The 22,276-nt window shown below is 42.3% G+C and overlaps 1 protein-coding gene across 1 annotated transcript in view; it reads right to left on the bottom strand.

Moving 5' to 3' along the window:
• The window catches only part of CLOCK (clock circadian regulator), a 1,177,342-nt gene that overhangs the window by 629,009 nt on the left and 526,057 nt on the right, over nt 1-22,276 (bottom strand). Inside the window, exon 10 of the mRNA XM_086962635.1 lies at nt 13,523-13,641. Coding sequence (XP_086818761.1) covers nt 13,523-13,641 — 119 coding nt within the window. The remainder of the gene's footprint in view (nt 1-13,522; nt 13,642-22,276) is intronic.

Genomic DNA, 22,276 nt, shown 5'->3' with positions numbered 1-22,276 from the left:
AGGCTGCGGGGAGATTGTGTGCTTGTATTTAAATATCCATGTTAATCAAAGCCCCTTCACGAGCTACGATTAACATGGATACTTAAATAAAACACTCAATCTGCGCGCAGCCTCACTTTACTACCAAACCAATACAGCAAGTCTGCGAACAAAGCAGATTAGCCTAAAAAACACACGCTGTGTTTTGAAACTTGCTGTATTGTTCTGACAGTAAAGCGAGGCTGCGGGGGAGATTGAGTTCTTTTGTTTAAATATCCATGTTAATCGCCGCTCGTGAAGGGGCTGAAATTAACATGGATACCTAAATAAAGGCAGACAATCTCCCCCGCAGCCTTGCAGTACTAATAAAAACATGACAGCAAACAGTGCGTGCGATTCAGGGCAATAGGCACACGCAAGTGGCCACATCTAAAATACTTATCTCTGCAACCTGGAAATGACCGATTTTCGCGCCCGCGCCTATTAAAAGCGGCGGCGGAGCGAATACTGTCATGGGATGTGCCCTCTGTGAGCGCTCTGCATATGGCACTGCGCGCTCGGGGGTAGGGAAGTGCGCGGCCGCGCGGCTTATTGGGAACAGTGGCTGCAACAGATTATGGGGAAGGACATATATTTACGTTCTCAAAAAAGTATGACACATCGAAACACCAACCAGAGATAATAAGCTCAATGAGCATATCGAGTAGTGCATCCTCTTTGGTATCCACTGATTGGAATGAAGGAGAACAAGGAGCCACATTGGATTTGAGAAAACAGTCTTTTTTAGGGGACATGTGTCTTGTCTTGCAACAGAGACAATGGGAACAAAGTCAGGTTTCCCATCCACAACAGAGAGGAAGGGGGAGAGGATGCAAATGGACCCCAAGAAACCGAAAAGAAGGGGAAAGAGGAGCAAGCACCAGCGAAGGGGAAAAAGTAGGAACGGAAACCCGAAGCATACGCCAGAAGAAGAAAAAATAAAAGACGAACTCCAGGTAGTGAATCTATCAAAAAGAACAATATCGGAAACAGAAACAGCACTATTGAAAAAAGGAATACATTTCTGGCCAATAAAAAGAATGGATTTGGCTCAAGTGCGGATAGATCTCTACCTGTATATCCGAAAAATCTAATTGGCAAAGTTTTTTGCAGAAAAACAAGACAAATATCCAAAAAACACCAAAGAGCAGGAAACAACATCTGCACTGCTGGTAAAAGACACAGAAAGCTTCTTGACCCTGATGAATTTAAATGTGGAAGGAAGCCAAGAGATCCCCCTAGGAGCAGCATGTAAACAAGAGGGGGCTGGCCTCAGTGGCAAAAAATCAAAATCAAAATGCTATCCGCAATTAATGCCAGGAAATAAGATCGACCTATTTCAAGAAGCTGTAACCCAAGATCTTTACAAACTAAAAGGCTCTAAATACAGAGATAACCTAACGAAAACTGAAAGAGAAGCATTGATGGAGCTAACCTTAGATAATCAAATTGAGATCAAAATAGCCGATAAAGGCGGAAATATAGGGTTATTAGAAAAAACAGCTTAGATCACTGAAGCGCACCGCCAATTAAGAATTACGGCATATTATGATAGGCTAAAAAGAAACCCAACAATGGAAATCAAAGAAATGTTGGATGAGAAACTCTTAGAGTGGACAAACAAAGGCTTAATTGATGAAGAGGAAAATAAATATTTAACAGTTACCCATCCAGTTACAGCCACAATATACTTTCTCCCAAAACTCCATAAAGATCAGAAGCCGCCTCCTGGACGGCCAATCTTATCGGCAAAGGGTTCTCTTTTAGAACCAGTAGCAAACTATATTGACTACTTTTTAAACCCATTTGTAACATGCTTGGACTCGTACATACAGGACACAAGTGATCTTTTGAGAAGACTACAGAATACCCCTCGGCAGGATTCATATCAATTGGTAACAATGGATGTCATATCCCATTATACCAACAAAGGGAATGACATAGGGCTTAATGCATGCAAGTTTTTCTTACAAGAGAGAAAAATACAATTTGGAGACCATAATCGAATGCTTCTTGATATGATTTCAATATGCCTGACCAAAAATATTTTTGTATTTGGTGACTAAGTGTATGGTCAAAACAGCAGGACTGCCATGGGATTTTCCTTCAGCCCGAATTATGCCTGTTTGGCAATGGGATGGTGGGAGAAGGAGGTGGCATGGAAGAGCAGCAATGAACATGCAATAAACAGAATCATCAGTTGGATAAGATTCATTGATGATTTATACATCATTTGGGATGGCAGCAAAGATGACTTTCTGGAATACTTTGAAATCATCAATAACAGTGTTCCAAATCTAAAGTTTAGTTTTGAAATCAACAAAGAACGAGTAGAATTCTTGGACACTGAGATCTACATAAAGAAAAACCAAATACATACTACGCTGCATCGAAAAAGTACTGCCACAAATGCCACCCTAGAAGCGACAAGCTTTCATCAACAATCCCTGATTTCCAGCATCCCATTAGGGGAATTTTTAAGAATCCAATGAATTTGCAGTGAAGAAAATGAATGGTTAAAACATAGCGCTGCTACTTCGGAAAGATTTAGAAGGAGAAGATATAATAATGGAACAATAATTAAATGTCGGAATCAAGCAAATGAGAAGACAAGAGATGAATGTCTGACAAAGAAACAGAAAGAATCAACAAAAGAATCAGAACCAGTAAGATTAATAATTAATTACTCCAATGAAAGCATGGAAATCGCAAACATTTTGAAACGAAATTGGAAAATCTTACAGTTGGATGAGACAACTAAGAAAGTCATGGAAATACATTCAACAATAACATATAGAAGGTCCGAAAATCTGAAAGATCAATTAATCCATAGTCATTTTATAAAAACAAAAAAAAGGAAACATGGCTCAAAACTACGGGATTCGTGAAATGTTATGCATGCAAAGCGTGCCAAATTGCAAAGCCAATGAAAAAAGTGGAATTGTCAAATCAAAAGAAATGGGAAATTCGAGAACTAATCACTTGGAAAACACTATATGTGATATATGTGGTGGAATGCCCATGCCCGCTGAGGTATGTGGGAAGTACTGTATGTGAACTCAAAAAGCGAATATTGGAACACATCCGTCCTATGGTGCATCAGGACAGAACAAATGCTGTGGCGAAAAATGGAACAGTGTCACAAAAACAACTGGAAACAGCTTAAATTATTTGGAATTGAGACAGTGGCAAAGAATGAGAGAGGGGGAGACAGAGAAAAACTGTTGAGACAGAAAGAATCCTGCCACATTCTGAATTTACGAACGATGACCCCGTATGGGTTAAACCAATTGGAGGAGATTATATATTCATTTGTAAAAGCTTCACTGGGACTACTGTAAGAAATTGCCCTAAGATGTTTGTCACCCGAATGCAGGTAGAATTTCTTTAAGATAACAATGATGTCATATACCCACTAGAGGGTAATAAGGAGATATGGTTGGCGTTTGAGAAATAATGGGAGAATGTGTGATGAAACCCCACTAGAGGGATTGAAAGATTGTATTCCACGTGTGAAGGAATGCCATAGCATTAGAGGTTTAAATAGAATAGAACAAACAGGGCAAATAAAGTTTTAATTGAAAAAGAAAAAAAGTAAAACGAGCAAAAAACTACATCTCCCAAAATGCATTAAGGCGCTTGTATCATCTGACAGGAAGTGATGTAACATGTAATTGCCTATATTGGATAGTTTGAATCAAGCGTAAAGTTGATCATGAGCAAGGTATATGTTATACTGAAACGCGTAGATCCTTAACTGCCCTTTGCTGCATCAAGAAATGTAAGGAAAATAAAGAAAAATTGCAAAAGTGACCACGGAAGTGCGATCCGTTTGTCCCTCTGGCTAGAGGGGTTGTGTGAAAATTTACAGCAGCATAACTCAGCTGCAGGGGACCGCACCCGGACTGAGCGCTGCCGTAGAGGTGTCGGGAACCGCTTGGGAGATATATATATATATATATATATTCACTGAAAAAACCATAGGTTTTAGGGGTGTTATAGTTAGCTGGACATTTCACTCGTACAAAACCATTGAAATTCCTCCGTTATAGTTAGTTGTACTAAGTATAACTCCCACGCCCGCAATCCACTGCTGATGATGTCACATATTACATCATTCATGACATGGTCAGTGACATCACTGATGACATCACTGATGATATCATCCAGTGAATGTAGTTTGGTTCAATATTTAAATATGCATTATATATAGCAATCTGCATTGAAGAATGAGTGGATGTAGAAGTGTAGAAGTGTCTGGATGGAGGATTTTGTAGCACTGTGATTGACTGTTTAAGGGACTAATTTAAAGTGTCTTACTAAATATATAGGATAGTGATTAAACTTTGTGAATACCTGTATCACTATCTCTTTTTGTGTAAACTACTACATACGTTGGTTACTAGCTATGTGAAAGTCTATATTAGTTATTAATTAGTTAAGTGAGTATTTGTATGGGATAGTGACTGTGTGTGTGGTTGAGTGGGAGGTGTGTGACTGTCCAAAGATGTGTAAATAGTTGATTTACTAGGTATATGAGGTTAAGACAGTATGTGGAAACAGTTGTTTGGGTGAGTGAATCTCTTTATGGGTGTGGTGCTGAGTAAATATATTTCTCAATGATACATGTCCACAAAGTAGAAATATAAAAGGCAGTGTATGTGACATTTGTTGTATATAAATAAGTATACATAAGACTCAGTGATTGTATGAGTGTATCGAAAACTGTATACTTGTAATAATGATTTTGTAACACACCAAGTATGACTTACTATCTATACAAATACATAAAGTGGCGTTTGTATAAGTGTGTAGCTTAGTAAATGTAAGTATGATCAATTGTTTGCATAAGTGAGTAGAATGACTGCATAAGTGAATAGGATGTGTGCTGGTGTGTAATGTCGATGTAGGCGTACAAGTATACTTATTAGTGTTCTATTGATCTTTGTTAGCATGTATGAGTGAATCTATAGGAAAGTATTTAGATGTGTGTGTAGATGTAGAAATCACTGAGTGGGTTTTTAGAAACTGGTTTTGGTGTGTAAATGGTGTCCATGTTTTATAATGAGTGTTGAAAGGTTATACTAGTGTATGATAAGATGTATCAGATTATCACGTGGATGATGTCATCAGTGATGTCATTTGAGATGTCATCAGTGATGTCACTCACCATGTCATGAATGATGTAATATGTGACATCATCAGCAGTGGATTGCGGGAGTGCGAGTTATACTTAGTACAGCAAATTATAACGGAGGAATTTTAATGGTTTTGTACGAGTGAAATGTCCAGCTAACTATAACACCACTAAAACCTATGGTTTTACCAGTGCATTTCTATGGTTTTTAAAATGCTAATTTATAACTATAACATGTCTGAAACCTATGTTTTTTTCAGTAAATTTCAAAGGTTATTTAAATGCTAATTCCTAACTAAAACCTATCTGAAACCTATGTTTTTTTCAGTGAATGTCAAAGGTTTTGTAAATGACAATTTTTAAATGTATTAATTGCTACATTTATTTTCTTGATACTGATTTACTACATTTTTATTTAAACTATTTATTTTTAGATATTTTATTTTGTTAATTAAATTATAATTACATTAAACATTACATACAGAATATACTTTCTCAGAATGAATTACTTTAGTTTAAATACTTTGCAAATAGGCAATAGACTTAAGTACAGTAGTTACAGTTGTTACAAAGGGCAACACAATTTCAAACACAATGCAGCATTGAGCTCAATGTGAATTTCTACTTAAATGCAATTAGTTACTTTATGGATTACTTTTCTAACCACAGGACTGGATCCTAGATTCAGTCCTTGGACATCTCCTGTGTAAACAGTAGAGTAAAACCGTTTTGGTTACAGTAGTGATTTTTAAGGAATATTATTGTATTTTAAAAGTTAACACTTCAAACTTTGTTCACATAGAATCACCAATGTTCTTCTATGGGAGGAAATTCACTTAGCAGGTAAGTAGTGTTATTGTTACTTTTTCTTACTCAGCGGTGGATCCTGGATCCAGCACTGGTGCATCTCCTATAAACAGTTGAAAGAATGCGTTTAAGTAATTCAGGCTATTTTTAAGGAATATTTTTAGTCTGTTAAAATAGACACTTAGAAACTTTTCTGGTGAAAACCAGACAATAGATTCCTATGGCAGGAAATACACTTAGCGTAGTGTTATCAGTACTTTTTCTTACTCAGTGGTGGATCCTGGATCCAGCACTGGTGCATCTCCTGTAAACAGTTAAAAAAATGTGTTTAAGTCATACAGGCGATTTTCAAGAAATATTTTCAAGTGAAAACTGTCAATGTTAGCCTATGGAAGGACATTCAAGTTACTGGTAAGTATGGTTAGAATTACTTTTCAGGATCAGTACTGGGCTCAAAGATGCAGCACCACTGAGGTCTCTCCTAATAACAGGTGAGTAAATAGGAATTCGTAGTTCTGCTGATTTTATAGGAATATTTTAAAGTTACAAAACTCCACACTTAAAAGAATTTCCAAGTGAACCAGTCAATGTTAGCCTATGGAAGGAAATTCAAGTTACTGGTAAGTATGGTTAGAATTACTTTTCAGGATCAGTACTGGGCTCAAAGATGCAGCACTGAGGTCTCTCCTGATAACGGGTGAGTGAATCGGAATTCGTAGTACATCCAGTAAGCGCCACAGAGCTGCGTAGCAGAGAGATGTAAAAAGGGGCACGGCCTGCACCACCTCTCTGCAACGCAGTGCAGTGGCGCTTCCTAGAAGCACCTGGTGGGCTACTTGGCCCCCATGGTCCCTCAGGTTTGAAGTGGAATTTTTTCCCCAACTTAAAACGTGCCACAGGGCGTGTTTGCACACATCACGTCAGGCCCCGTCCCCTACCTTCACCACTGTATAAAAGCGCCCTGTCTCCATTCTAAGTTGGGAGATTAACTCTCCTTCAATCCTAAGGGTACCTAGGGTCAAACTAGCCCACTAGGTACCTCCAGTAAGCGCCACAGAGCTGCAATGCAGAGAGGTTAAAAAAGGGGCGTGGCCTCTGAACACCTGTCTGCAACGCAGCTCCCTGGTGCATACTGGAGATACCTGTTGGGCTATTTGGCCCTCAGGGACGCTCAGTATTGAAAGATAATTAATTCCCCAACTTAAAACGCGCCACAGGGTGCGTTTGCACAGTGGTGAGTGAAGGGGGCGTGGCCTGAGTTGACATATCTACAAACACGCCCTGTGGCGCGTTTTAAGTTAGAGAATTAATTCCACGCCCCTTTACAACACTATGCAATGCAGCTCCGTGGCGTTTACTGAAGGTACCTGGTGGGCTAGTTGGCCCCCAGGGACCCTCAGGATTGACAAGGAATTAATGCCCCAACTTAAACCACGCCACAGGGTGTGTTTGCACACATGTGAACACAGGTCCCGCCCCCTCCCTTCACCACTGTGCAAACGCGCCCCGTGGCGTGTTTTAAGTTGGGGGATTAACTCCCCTTGAATACAGAGGGTCCCTGGGGTGCAACTAGACCACCAGATACCTCCAGTAAGCGCCACAGAGCTGTGTTGCAGAGAGGTGTAAATGAAAGGGAAAAAAATGAAGCGCGGGCTCTCGCGCTTCAATGCCAATTAGCCCCATTGGGCACAGGGTCAAGACTGATTTGCATATGGTTGGGTTCAAACTGGAATGGCGTGGTGAGCAAAAAAACAATGGATTTAGGCCCAGATCTCTGTACTGGGGTGAATGTATGACTTTGTTCTGCATTCTGTTCATCAATTGTTCTTTTTGCATTCGTCACCATGAGTGGGATGAAGTACAGCCTCGGGCGGAGCTTGCAAGGATCCATGATGGCCGCACTAGTGTAAAGCTACCATAATCCGGATTACTATCCTGCACAATCCTGCAGCATCTGGGGATAAAAAGCAGGCGCTTACAATTCTGGTACGCTTGGAAACTATACTGGTTACGATATAGGGGTTAGCTGATTGCCCGGCATCCTGCGAGGTGGCGTCGCCGGATCCTGGTTGGCGACCGGAGCGGGGCCTGCATAGTTTGGCAGCAAGCGAGGCGTCCGAGGGAAGTTTTGCCCTGGACCTGCTGACTTCCTGGGACTTGGCCTGCTCTGCCCGTGGTGAAAGGACACAATTGGAGAGTCACCTGGCCTCGCTGATGCCTGCGAGACGAGAGAGGCCTAATTGCTCATGGAGGGGACACGGAGCTGCTTTAGACTGGGCTGCAGCCTCATGGAGGGGACACTTAGTTGCTTTAGACTGGGCCGCAGCCGGCCTGGAGTTACGGCCTCAATGGAGGTAGGAGAGCGCGGACAGACTGGCGCCCCTCCTCCCTGCTATAGAAGTTCCACCTGCATCCCCACTGTATACCTTTACACACGCGACTGGCCTGACCTGAGAGGTCTTGGTAGGACCCCCTGGCTGGAGAGTTTACTACCACAGAGGCCGCAAGCGCCCTGGGTCGCAGCTGCGTCGTGACCCCGTATACGATACCCAGGAAATCGAGTGACTTGTTGCTGCGCCTAGGGTACTATATCTCCAAGGCTGCCTTCAGGGACAGGTGCGGAGAATTGCCTGAGGTCGGGGGGAGGAGGGGTCACTAAGAGAGCGCTGTGCCACATTCACCCTGCTGGATTGGATACCATTGTTGACTTGCTGGTGCATGTGGCCTGGGCGGGAGCGCCTTCAGAGCATGCTTGTGCAGGAATTGTGTGGGCCTGGACAGAGGTACCCCAACTAATTTGACTTGACTTGGCCTTCTCGGAGGTGAGCCTGCGGAGGGGTGCGCAAACCCTAGGTGCATTGCTGCTGTGACTTGGGCATACCTTGTACACCTGATAGGCTTGGGCATTTCGTTATTTGATGGCACTGAGCCACCACACAATTGCAGTATGCCAAGAGCCTGACGGCTTTCTGAGACGCCCTAGAACGTGGATAACCGGGCATCGGTAGGCCAAGAGGGCAGTGTATGGATATAGCGCTTCACTTTATTTGCTCCTTGGGAGCGGTCAGTGCTGGAGGAGGGCGCCATGGTGAGATCTGACAAATCAAGACTGGAGAGACGTTGGAAGTCCCCGATCTAAAACAGATTCTAGCAGCGATGCAAAGAAGCCTGACCAAGAATGATGAAAAGATAGTTGCCTTTTCATTTCGCATGGACAAAATGTCGGAGCGCTTAGATAAGCATTCTGAGAGCCTTGATCTGGTGGGAAAAAGAGTGTCAGAGGAGGAAGATTCATGAACCACTAGCTGCCTGGCACACAGTAAAATGGATAAACTACTGCAGGCGGTCCAGGCCAAAGCCGAAGATCTGGAAGCGAGATCTCGGCGCAGCAACATAAGACTGGTGGGAATAGCAGAATTTACCAATATCCTAAATAAGGTACTCTTTGTTGAACAGTTACTGGTCACCCTCCTGGGCAGAGATACATTCTCTCGTGTGTTCACTGTAGATCGTGCTCATTGCTCCCTTGCGCCCAGACCGGTCCCTGGAGCCCCTCCGCGGCCCATAATCGCCAAGTTGTTTAAATAAAGAGACCGGGACAGAGCCTTACGCAAAGCCAGAGAGCTGCACACTTTGCGACATAAGGGCATGGACTCCTTCCTATATCCTGACTTTACGCAGCAGGTCCAGGAAGCAAGAAGTCTGTTTCTACCAGTTACGCGGAAACTTCGCCACCTCAACCTTGATTACAAGATGATGTACCCGGCTAAATTGCGCATACAAGCTGATGGCAAAGCATTTATATTTACTGAGCTGAGGTAGGCACTTAAATTCATAAAAAGGCAGGAGGGTGGAGGACCTTGCCGGAATCCTCGAGCTCGACAACTTCCAAAAGAGATAAGGTCCTGGTGCTAGACATTCAGTGAATTTAACTGGACACTCATCTGGCTGCATCGAGTCATAGCTCCATCAAACTGTGCTGAGGCAGGAGCTGCTGCTCGGGTGGCTGCCGTGCAGGCAGTTGGACCCTGAGAATAGAGCTGTGTAGCTTATAGCTATGTTTGATTAGCCTGCTTAATGATTCTGATATGGTTGTCAGTTATATCTATGCCAAAGTGTCATGCTGGGTTGCTAATACTCTAAGTAAGCCCTAGATGATAAAACCAGGCAGTCAATGATAGACATACAGGTATTACTGAGCCCAACCATAGAGTTCATTGAAACGAACCCTGGAGAGCCCCAGAGGGGTAGCATGTTAGATGTGTTCATGATCCCGGATGCCGGAATAAGTTTGGTGCCTGTAACATCTGCCCCTGCGTGTTACTCACTTGTTGCTAATGAATATATGCTTGGGTGGGGACTTTATTTCGGGGGTTGTTTAACTGGAGGGGGGTGGGTACTTTTTGGACTATGCTTAGTCTTAGGGACTGGATAGCGCGAGAGGGACAAACACAAAGAGAACTGTTAAGGTTTCACTGTGTTGGCTGGTAATGCGGGAATTAAAACATTGAGAGCGCAGCTATGACAAATACATCTTCTCCAAACAATGCAACACCTCAACAGCTAAACAGAGTTATATTTTTGTCCTGGAATGTAAGGGGGTTAAATGACTTCAGAAAAATGTGCGAAGTAGTAGCTTATCTTAAACGCCACCCCGTAGACATAGCATTTAGGCCCAAAGAGAATATGCTTACACATAGATGGCTGCAGGGCGATTTCAATGCAGCTGGGTTCACCTCACATGCTAGGGGTGTTCTCACATAGGTTAACTTGAAGTCTGGAATTACTATGCAAAAGCTGGATGCGGACCAAGGTGGCAGATTTGTCATCTCTAGATGTTACAAAGAAGGGCTAAATGTCAAGTTAGTTAACGTCTATGGCCCGAACTATGACGACTCTCACTTTTACCACACAATAGTCTGACATATCCTTAAAGGGCCCGATCTTCCACTGATCTGTGGTGGTGATTTAAATTGCGTTCTGGACCCGGCCCGAGACCTCTGCAGGGGCCCTCCTCGAATGCCTTCAGCTGTTGCCAGGGCTATAAAATACACTATTGATCAACTAGGCCTACTAAACGTATGCCGCTAGCATTCCCCTGATGCTTCATGGTTCTCTCATTACTACGCTTCTCATGACATTCAAATCAGGATAGATTTCTGGCTTGCTTATAAATCGCTTTGCTCTAACATAAAAGACTGTGTACCACTTCCCAGTACATACTCCGACCACTACCCTATACTTCTAGACCTGGTCTTACCCCTCAGGAGCTACTCGCCCTTCACTTGGAGGTTTCCCCCATACTCCCTACTGGATTATGTGTTTAAGCCAGACCTTGCCTCCACAGGCTAGCGGGACTAGAGCGCACTTGCCAACTGAGGGGAGACATATACACTTGAGGAAATTAAAGCTATATTAGAAGAGTACCAGGAAACAGCAGACAGGGAAGTGAAACATTTGGGCAAGTACGTCATAGCTAGAACATATGGCGAGGGGGAACATCCTGGTGCGGTCCTGGCAGCTATGCAATGCCACAAAAGGGAATCTAGCACAATGATCGAGATTCTGGGGGAAGATGGGAGTCAGATACATGAGACGTTGCTTATCGCGCAGAGATTTAGGAGATACTACACTGAATTGTATAGTTCTAGATTCTAGAACGAGGAGAGCATGAATGACTATTTGGAGCATATACAAATGCCATGGCTCACTAACTTGCATAGTGAATATCTTATGGCACCACTGGAGCCTGTTGAGATTCGTAGAGCTCAGCAGTCAATGCGAAACAGCAGCACTCCGGGCTCTGATGGCCTAAAGGTGACTTTTTACAAGACATTTGCAGACTTACTAATACCGCATTTAGTCACCCTCTACGAAGAGATGGTGGAGGCTGATAGGATGCCCCCTACAATGAGAGAAGTCCTGATCATAGCTATACTGAAGCCAGGGAAGGGGGCAATTAAATGCTCCTCAAATAGTTATTTATCACTATTAAATGTAGACACTAAAGTGTTCGCTAAAATACGTACTAATTATCTGGCACCGCTGGTACCAATACTGATCAGCCCAGGCAGCCTGGTTTTGATCAGTATGCGATGCCTAACCTATAACCACAGAACGGGATTCGGTGCTATTCAGAATATTAACCCAGAGGTCAAAGCAGCTATGGTCTTCCATGACGCAGAAAAAGCATTTGACTCTGTGGAGTGGGCATTTATGAGGGCAGTGTCAGTCGATTTTGGGTGGGAGATATGTTTTTGCAGCTGGTGTAGGTCTTGTACAATGGTCTGGTGGCTTGAGCCAGAGTTGGCAATATGGTAACTCCTCTCATTACAATATCCAGAGGTACCTGGCAAGGGGGCCTGTTATCAACTCTACTATGTGCCCTGGTGGCAATTCAGAATAGAAGCCAGCAGACAGCTAGAAAAGGGCAGGTAAAACATCAGAAGGCATCCCCTACATAAATGTCTCAAGTATTCTGTTCATGTTTCCTTGTATATACTTTTACCCTAATGTCATACTCTACTTGCTACATGTCTTTCAGTGGCTCTTCATCTCTTTGCCATAAGCATATTTCACACCACACATTTTATTAGTTATCATCTCACAAGGCCTAAACCCAGCAAAGAGGTAATGTGAAAGTTTATGCCTAGCTGGCAACACAGTAAGAGATAGTAGGCACTCATCTCACCTGCCATTAAGTGAAGAGTCATAAGTAGGGCCCACAACAAGCACTTCAGTCTCTGGGGAATCATCAGCCATCTATTGAGTCCCACAGAGAAGGCTGGGAAGCCAGCAAAATCAGAGGCACAATCCACATCAGAAACAAACAGTAGAAAAAAGAATATGACACAAAAGCGAAGTAGGAACTCACTTTCAAAGACAGGAAAGTAAAGGTAGAAGATTATCCCTTCAATTCTACTCAGGAAAAACAAACCAAAAGGATTATGACCCGTGGTAGATTTTTCTAAGTATGCCCGGAAGAGTTCAAACTATTTTCTGTCAGATAAGCAGTGGGTGTGTTTCTTCAAGGTGTGGGCACACACCCATGAAGGACAGGTATGAGGAAGTAAACCTCAATGTTTGTGGGCAACGGACCTAAAAACTTTGACTATGGAAGTCTAACCTCCAACATGTTGATTAGAATGCCCCAAGCTGTTTGGACATGACTAGGAGCTCTGACAATTTCTGGGGCTACAAACAAGGACATAACTTTTGTTTTAAAAATTATTTGTTGTGATCCACAAAATATATATTACTTATTACTTTCATCCCAATAGCTCTTTTGGTTTTATCATGTCTGAAGACCTTCTTTTCTCAATGCAAGGAAACCTTTTATGGATATTGGACATCCGTTTAATTTATTATATAAATAACACATACTGTAGCATACAGTTAATAAATTATATTTAATATTCTTCTAACCCCACAATCCATGAATGATGAAAACCAGCATGAAAATAAAGTAATGTATATGGTTACCTAAGACAGCTATAAAGACTAATGAATAAAGACTAATGCACTTTTAACTCAACTTGTAGGGATAGTATGTAAACAAACCTTAATGAACTGTGGTGTAGCTAACCTCACTGTAGCTACAAAACAGACTCTTTCTTCATATGTTGGCCGAAAAGACCGTTGAAGCACTCCTTCAAAACCATTGCATGAAGAAATAGGAACTGAATCAGAAAATAAGAAAGAGAAAAAGAGGATGCTGATTAACAAGCAAAATTAATGGAAATGTATCTGTGTGTTAAGCTAAGGTGCTATTCTACTATAATACTACAACAGCCTGAGGACCAGAATTGAAATCATACAATGCAAAGATCCACATAAAAAGCAATGTGTTTTTTGAATATTCATAATTAAACTAATAAATGAAAAAGCCAGATGATAAATAGTGATACGATTTATAAAAGTAATGTGAATTACATTTGATCAGTCGGACAAATAAAAATGGCAAATCATACAGAACTGAACTTTCACTTTAAGATTTCAAAACACTTGTATCACTCAGTTGGCCCAAACACTGAAAGAATAGTGACTCACATTAAAAAAGTCAAAAGGTCTGGCTCTTGGCAATGAGGTCCAACAGCTATTTTTTTAAGTATATTTTATTGCAAGCACATGAAGAGAAGAGAATGAAGGAAACAAATTAAAAAATGCCCTAGCCTATCCATAAGTGTGCAAAATATTTTAAAATGAAAACAACTTATTGCAACATATAATTTAATAGAAGCATGGATGAAAGGTTTGTGAACCTAGAGCACACAACATTTTTACATTTTAGTGAACATCACAGAAAAATAGGATTCATAAAAAAGTACTATTGACTTGAATTGCTGAAACCTGAAGACTTAGTTGATGAAGTATCCCTAAGGGCCAAAATTTGAGGCGGTTAGGAAAGCATTCCCACCTAGGGCCTGATTCTGATGCCGTTAGGAAGGCCTCCTAATGGCATTTGATCCTTCCAAATCGTATCGGGAACGTGTCTTGCCGACACAGAGCCCTATTATGATGCGGTTAGGAACCTATGCTCCCATTGAAGTCAATGGGAGTCCAACCAAATTGTATCTGGAAGCATCTGGATGCATCGTACTCCGTAGGTCGGACTCTCCCGATCCGAGTGGATCGTAAACCATTTCCAAACTGATTTGGTCGGGAAGCTTCCCAACCAGAATCAGAATCAGGCCCTAAGAAGTAAAAACCAATAAAGAGAGGAAAGAAATAAACATTAGCAAAGTAAAGTATCAGCTGACTAAACCTGGAATTTGTTTAGGTTGGTGTGCACTTGATCAGGCAAAATGCAGGTGTTCCCAGTGCAACAGAGCCAATGGCTTAATGAGAGCTAACCTATGTTGTATGCAGTGGTGGGCAGAAGAAACACAAACAATTAAGAGGGCGGATGCAAAGCTCTTCTATGCATGCATAATATGTATGCATGTCTCCTCTATACATGCATATTATGTACGTATGTGTAGATATGGTGTTAGCCATAAACCTTTGTTTTTTTATTAAAATTATGGGGACTATGAAAAAGGTAACATTAAAAGTGAGTAAAGCTGCACATGTAAAGGCACTCTTACATGTCTGAGAAACTTTTGCACTTTTGGCTATTCATCATTAAAGAGTGTAGATTTACTTAAAAGTGTAGACTTACATGTACTCATCCCCTTAGTGAAGTGAGTAAAAACTTCACCTATGACTGTAAAGTTACTACTAGTAATTGCTTCAGGATCGCATTTGATGTTCTGCACATTTGCCAGAGACCTCTGCAGTCAGGGCAGAGATTTTCCTATGGTAAGGTGTAGGGAAATAAAAGTTAATTAAAGTATAAAAAACATTAAAATATTTTGAATAATAAATGCTAATGTTGAAAAATGTATATATTTGTAAAAACATTTTTTTAAGTTGTTAAGATACTATTAGCTACATTTTAAATTATATTTTAATTCGTTAGTATAATGAGTATAATACTTTAAAACTCAAAAATTAAATTAAACCCACATAAAATGTAAAATGTTTTTATATTTATTTATGATGTATTAAAAGTTACTAAACATCACATATCAAATGAAGTTATTTGTAAATTATATCTATAACATATATATTTATAATGTTTATAAAATATTAAAGCTAAATTTATTTTTAAAGTAAAAAATTACTACATTTTAAAATTTAAAATTAAATAATATTTATTTACAATTTATTATTTAGTTTTTTGCATTACTCCAGGTCTGAGCCAGGGTACATTTACGACTGTTATGGGTCTTTTTTCACTGTAATAGCTTGAGAAGTGCAGTTTGCGAATAGGAGGAGGCTTACTCTTTTGTTGGTGAGTGCATGTCCGTCCCTAATCCCCTTTGTAGACCTCGCATAATCCATTCTTACTCCCCCCAAAACCTCTCTGCTTTAGTCCCATTTAAATTTACTAAACAAATGTACACCTACGTGGGTGGGTGCAGAGTAGAAATATTACCGCAAAAATATCATGGGACAGAAATATCGCCACAAAAATATTGTGGAGAAGAAATATCGACAACAAAAATATAGTTGACAAGAATATCGACTGACAGGTAAGTAATATCGATTACATAAATATCTTTGTAATAAATATCATCAACAAAAATATAGTTTACAAAAATATCGATTTATTAATAATGTTATGTATTTTAGTGTTTTAATGAGAATTGGTTGTTATTTTATTATATGTTTTAGAGTTTTACTAATTATTGATTTATTTTAAGTTTAATTCTGCGTTTTTAGTTCCGTAGTGTGCTATGGGTTTATAGGGGAATAGTGTGGGAAGTAATTTAATTTTATAAAATGTATTCAATAATTAATGTGTTAATTGATTAATTAATAATAGTTTAAAGATTAGTTGTTAATTTCAATTAGTCAATTAATAAATATTTAGGTTAATTGCTTAATTGTAGGCGTGTGTTGTGGTGTTTATATGTGTAAATTGTGTGATGGGTGGTAATTAATAAAATAAAATTATTGATTAATTATTAAATACTATTAATTTAATTACCATCAATGAATTAGTAATTATTAATTGTAATTGTGTAATTATTTTAGGTGTGTGTTTTGGTGTTAATATGTGTAAATGGTGTGAAAGGTGGTAAGTATTGGAGTGGAAATAATAATATTTACCCCTATGCTATCCAGCGCTTTTCCTACTGTTACACTCACTGGAGTGGGAATAGTAAATGTTACCCCTCCTCTTTCCAGCACTTTCCCTACTGTTTCACTCATTGGAGTGGGAATAGTAATTTTTACGCCTATGCTACTCAGCGCTTTTTCCACTGTTGAACTCACTGGAGCGGGAATAGTAATTTTTACCCCTTCACTATCCAAAGTTTTAAATACTAATATTTTTATTTTGTTATTAAATATATTTATTATTGTTTTAAATAGTTTAATGTGTTAATTAAATATAGAATATTTTATTTTAAATTATTTATATATGTTTATTTTATTTTTATATAATTAAAAAAGTTTATAAAATAAATAAAGATAAGTCAATAAAATGTATTTAAGTAAATGTATATGTAATTTTTTTGTTTATATTTAATAAATTAAGTGTATTTGTTATTAGTTTAAATATATATTACATTTAATTTATTTTGTTAATAATATTAATATTTTTTAAATAATTTATTTTAATTCATGTTATTTTTTAAAGTCGATAGTTTTTACATCTATATTTATTTATTTTTGCGGCAGGCAGTGCTGAAAGAGCCGCCCGCCGCAATGGTAAAAATGCACGTTGTGTATTTCAAAGCACAACATGACAGACTTCGAGCTATTGGCATTGTAAATGATAATGTCTTATCTATGCGTTTGTCTTTGAGATCTTATAAGCGTTTAGCCATGTAGCATGTTATCCATAAGTTTTGCACACACCCACAGATCAGGAGGTGCACTGCATACGGAGCATTGCTTAACATACTGGAGCATAAGTGCGCTTAGTGTACGAAGGTGTCCCTTCAAACAGGCTGCAATGGGACCAATACGCTGCTAAATGTTCCGTCTGAAAGCTGTAAGGGAGACTTTTCGCCGCTAGGTGTCCCTTCTGGGTGACCTTAGTTTGCTTGGTATAGCATTACGGTTCTTGACATGTGAAAAACTTTTAAACTGAAGCATTTAAAAAAACATTACAGCTGAAAGTTACCGCAACCACAAAGGATAAAGTGTAATGATGCTTATTTCGCTGCAATTACCACAGGACACTGTTGTAAGAAGACACGCTGTTTTATCAAGTTCTCCAGAGAGCGCCGAGCTGGCAATGTACGTGCTCCGACACTCGCGCCGTTTCTAGTAGCCTGCGCGCGCAACCTAAAATGGCCGCCAGTACGTCGCGACATGCATACACTAGAGCGCTACTCTATATATCTCCCTTTTTTCCAAACAGTGGAATTTTATAACTTACAGTCCGCCGCTCATATCAAAGTCTTGGAACCTGGCTGGTCTCATCACTGTTCTTCCCCTGCGGGTCAGTCTTACTGGCGTAGCCATGGCCTTTCTCCCAGGAGTCTCTGCGCCGCCTCCTCTGTTGCTCAGCGCGGCCTGGCTCCCCACCGGTCTCCCCATGTCCATCTCCTTCTCCGCTCCGGGGCTACATCTGTCGCCTTGCTCCCCACTGGCTTCTCCACTTCCCATGTCCATTTCCTCGTTGAGTTGTTCATCCCCTGCCTCGGGCTCCCCCGCCATTTCCAGATCTTGTACCCCTTGGCTCCACTGCAGTACTTTGTTGCATCTTGCCATGCGGTCCTGGGACCATACGTTGCCGTCACTCAACAGGGCCGCTCTGTCAAATACCTTCTTAACCTGCAGGGGTTTACTGTATTTGCTATCCCCCTTTCTTTGCATCGCCGCCAGCTTGACTCGCACCCATTCGCCTTCTTCTAGTCCAGTATCATTTATGTTTCTTCGCCTGTTGTAGTGCTTTGCATACACAGCCTGTGCCTTCTCCAAGTTCACTTGAACCACCGCAGGGGACCACTTACTCATTATGGTTTTCTCCTTCCACACTCGATTGTCCTTCGTGAAGGGATCTCGCCCTCTCAAGATTTGGAAGGGACTGTATCCCGTTCCCGTGGAGGTGATTCTGTATGCCCATACCATTTGCCATATCTCTTTCTCCCAGTCCTTGTTATGGGATATCGCCGCTTGCACTGATCCCATCACCACCCCGTTGAACCGTTCTACCAGTCCATTTCTTGCCGGGTGATAGATCGATGTGTGCTTGGAGAGGATACCGTTTCTTTCCATGAAGCTGGTCCACTTGTCCGAGGTGAACTGGGGGCCATTGTCGCTCAGGATGGACTTGGGAATGCCCTCTCTCACAAATGTGTCACTCAAAAACCTCAAGATGGTCTCTGTGTCCATTACTTCCTCCACCTTCATTTCAGGACACTTCGAGTACCTGTCGATGAGGACACACACGTACTTTTGGACTCCTTGTCCATCTAAGATTGGGCCCAAAATGTCTAGCGACAACTCCTCCCACGAGTTCTGTGGGGGGTCGAATCTTCCTAGCGCCGGGCGCAATGGCTTGAGTGTTTTGTCTGCTCTTTGGCACTGTGGGCAATCCCGGACGTACTGCTCTGCTCATAAGTCCATGCCTGGCCACCAGTACCCTTCTTTAGTTCTCAATTTCATTTTGCCTATCCCTAAGTGGCCTTCGTGGAGTAGGGCCAGTAGCATGGGGACTATGCCAGCTGGGGGAATAACCTTGTCTCCCCTAAACACAAACACTCCTTGGTCATCCATGGATAACTCTTCTCTGACCTCATAGTACATCCTTAGGGTATCACTGGTGTGTTTCTTCTCCGGCCATCCCTGTACTATGCATTTCTTCACCTCCTGTACCGTTTGGTCTTCGCTGTAAGCTTCCTTCCACTCATGGTTGCTGATGACTTTCTCCTGGTCATCCGTCAGGGCCACCATCTCTTCCCCACCTGCCTGGTCATCTCCTCCAGATTCCATGGCCGCCGCCCTGCTCAGATAGTCTGCTACTTTGTTCCGACTGCCAGGAATGTACTCCACATCATATCTAAATTCTAGCAGCTTCAATGTCATTTAAGAGATCCTGGGGGTGGCACTCGCAAGCCCACTAGAGGTTAGTACTTTCACCAGGGGTTTATGATCTGTCTTTAACTGAAATTGCGTACCCCACAGGAATTGTCTGAACCAGGTCATTGCCCACACCACAGCTAGCATCTCCTTTTCGATGACACTGTATTTTCTTTCTGTGTCACTCAAGGTGCGAGAAGCAAAACTTAGTGTGTCCATCACTCCTCGTCCCCGGTCTTGCATTAACACCGCGCCCAAACCTTTGTCGCTGGCGTCCATCGTAAGCACAGTTCTTCTATGAGGATCATATCCTTGCACGGGTATGGCTCTCACCACATCTTTCTTTATGCCCTCGAATTCCTTTTGTGCTTCTTCCGTCCAGCAGAATACTGAGCTTTCTCTTGTCAGCTTCCTCATGTGGTGGGTCTTTGTTGCGAAATGTTGCACGAATTTACTATAGTATTCGGCCATTCCTAAGAAGGACCTGACGTCCTCCTTGCTGGTGGGTGGTGGTGCTTCGTTAATCACCTTCACATTTTCCGCTTTGGGGGTGATCCCTTGCACTCAGATTTCATGTCCTAGGTAGGTCACCGATTCCATGCCCAGGCGGCACTTCTCCCACTCTGCTGTGAGGCCTTTCCCTTCTAACACTCTCAACACTTTGGTCAGTTTGGCATCGTGGTCTAATCTGTCTCGGCCCATCACTAGGATGTCATCCTGGAAATACTGGATGCCGTCCATGTCCTTAAACAGTTGGTGCATCAATTTCTGAAACACCGCTGCCGCCGATGCTAGTCCAAACGGCATGCGGCAGAACTGGTAGCACCCGAAGGGGGTAATGAATGAAGTCAACCTCCTGCTCTCCGGGTGTAATGCAATTTGATGGTACGCTGAGGTTAGGTCGATAGTAGAGTACCACTTGATCCCTCTCGTCTTGGCTAACATCTCCTCGATCCTTGGTAGGGGAAACTTCTCTACCACAATGTTCTTATTTAATTCGCGCAGGTCCACACATAGTCTGACCTTTCCACTGGGCTTCATGACTACTACCAATGGCACCAGCCACTCAGCGCACGTGATCGGTTCGATGATTCCTCTTCTTTCCAATTCTTGCAATTCTTCTTGTACCGCCTCTCTCACTGCAAGAGGCACATTTCTCACCTTGTGAGACACCGGTGTGGCGCTTGCCTTGAGGACAATTTTGTGTGCAAACTTTTCAAGCCTTCCCACCGTGCCTCCAAACACCTTGGGGTACTCCTTCTTCCATTTGTCCAGGTTTGGCCACACTTCCGGTTCGGTGAGTAGGATCTGCTCTTTTCCTCCGGGGTCTAGTTTGATGCCCAGGTCCCCTTGGTCTAGCCAACCTAGCACCGATGGTCCTCTTTCGGAAATGTACAATTTGCAGTAGGCACTGCATCCACTGAATACAAACTCTAACAGTCGGAATCCTAGCATGGGTATGCGGTCTCCGTTGTACGTGACCGGCCTTATGTCCAGTTTCTCCAGGTCTGGGCCCAAGTGTGGTCTGAAGGTTTCGTTCCACACCGCTCTCTGTACTATGGTATAGGGTGATCCGGTATCCGCCACTATATTTATCGGCACTCCTCCGATCGTCATGTCCAGCACTGGCTTGGTCGATCTTTTGTTGTCTACGCTCAGTACTTGGTCATAGATGCAGAGTACCGTGTCCTCGTCTTCGTGGTCACTCTCCTCCTTGTCCTCTTGTCCTTATTCAATGTACCTAACCATACTCCTGGAGGACTTCCTGCGGCATACCTTCTCATAGTGCCCTAAGGTTCCACAGTACATACATTTGGCGCGAAACGCAGAGCACTTCCGGTCGTGGGCCTCATGTGCCCAGCTTCCGCATCTATAGCAGGCCTTCTTGTTGCTCCCAGTCTGTTTTCCCGGTGGGCCCGGATTCCCTTGCCACCTATTAGGTCCTTACGATGTGGCCCCCTTGCCTCTGTTGTCCTTACGGGGTTCCTCGTCTTCTATCCTGTTCACCATCGACGTCGATGCAGCCTCTCTTTTTGCCGCCTCTGCGCATCTTTGCGCCAATTCTGCTCTCTTGACAATTATCATCACTTCCTGCAACGTGGCGTCGCCGCTGGCCCACAGCTTGTCTTGCACCGTGGTGCTCGTGGTGTGCATTACGATTTGATCCTTGATGAATTCATCTTGGAATGTATCGTATCTACACGTTGATGCCAACTTCTTTAACGCCGCCACGTACTCTTCCACTGATTCCCCAGGTTGTTGCTTTCTTTGCTGGAAGTTGTACCTGTCGATCGAAACACAAACCGCCAGTTTGTAGTGTTCATTCAATTCTTCTTTTGCGTGGGCGTACACATCGTCATCTGTACTCCCCCGTTGTTTGGGTATCAGAGTCTTGAAGATCCTGAGCCCCTCCGGGCCTAGGTTGTGCAATAATATTCGCCTCTTCCTCTTAATTGAGAACTTTTCTTCATTTTCGTCTTCTAGCACTTCAATGAAGTTGTCAATATAGTCTCTCCAGTCTTCCCACCTCATCAGTGGTTCTCCTGGCTTGGGCAAGAATTGCACAGGGGCCGTCACAGACGCTGCTTGTGCACACATCCTTTCGTGCTTTTCTGTGAGCGGGGTGCCACTGTGGCTCCTGGGGCTGCCCGGTGCACTGTTTTCCTCTAGCTTCTCGGTTTTCTGTTGGGGGTCTCTGTGTCTGCCCCTTTGCTCTTCCCCTCGGTCGCCAGT

The sequence above is a fragment of the Lissotriton vulgaris genome, chromosome 3_1 (assembly GCF_964263255.1).
Source record: "Lissotriton vulgaris chromosome 3_1, aLisVul1.2, whole genome shotgun sequence".
Classification (NCBI taxonomy): domain Eukaryota; kingdom Metazoa; phylum Chordata; class Amphibia; order Caudata; family Salamandridae; genus Lissotriton; species Lissotriton vulgaris.
This window is presented reverse-complemented; position numbering and strand designations above follow the sequence as displayed.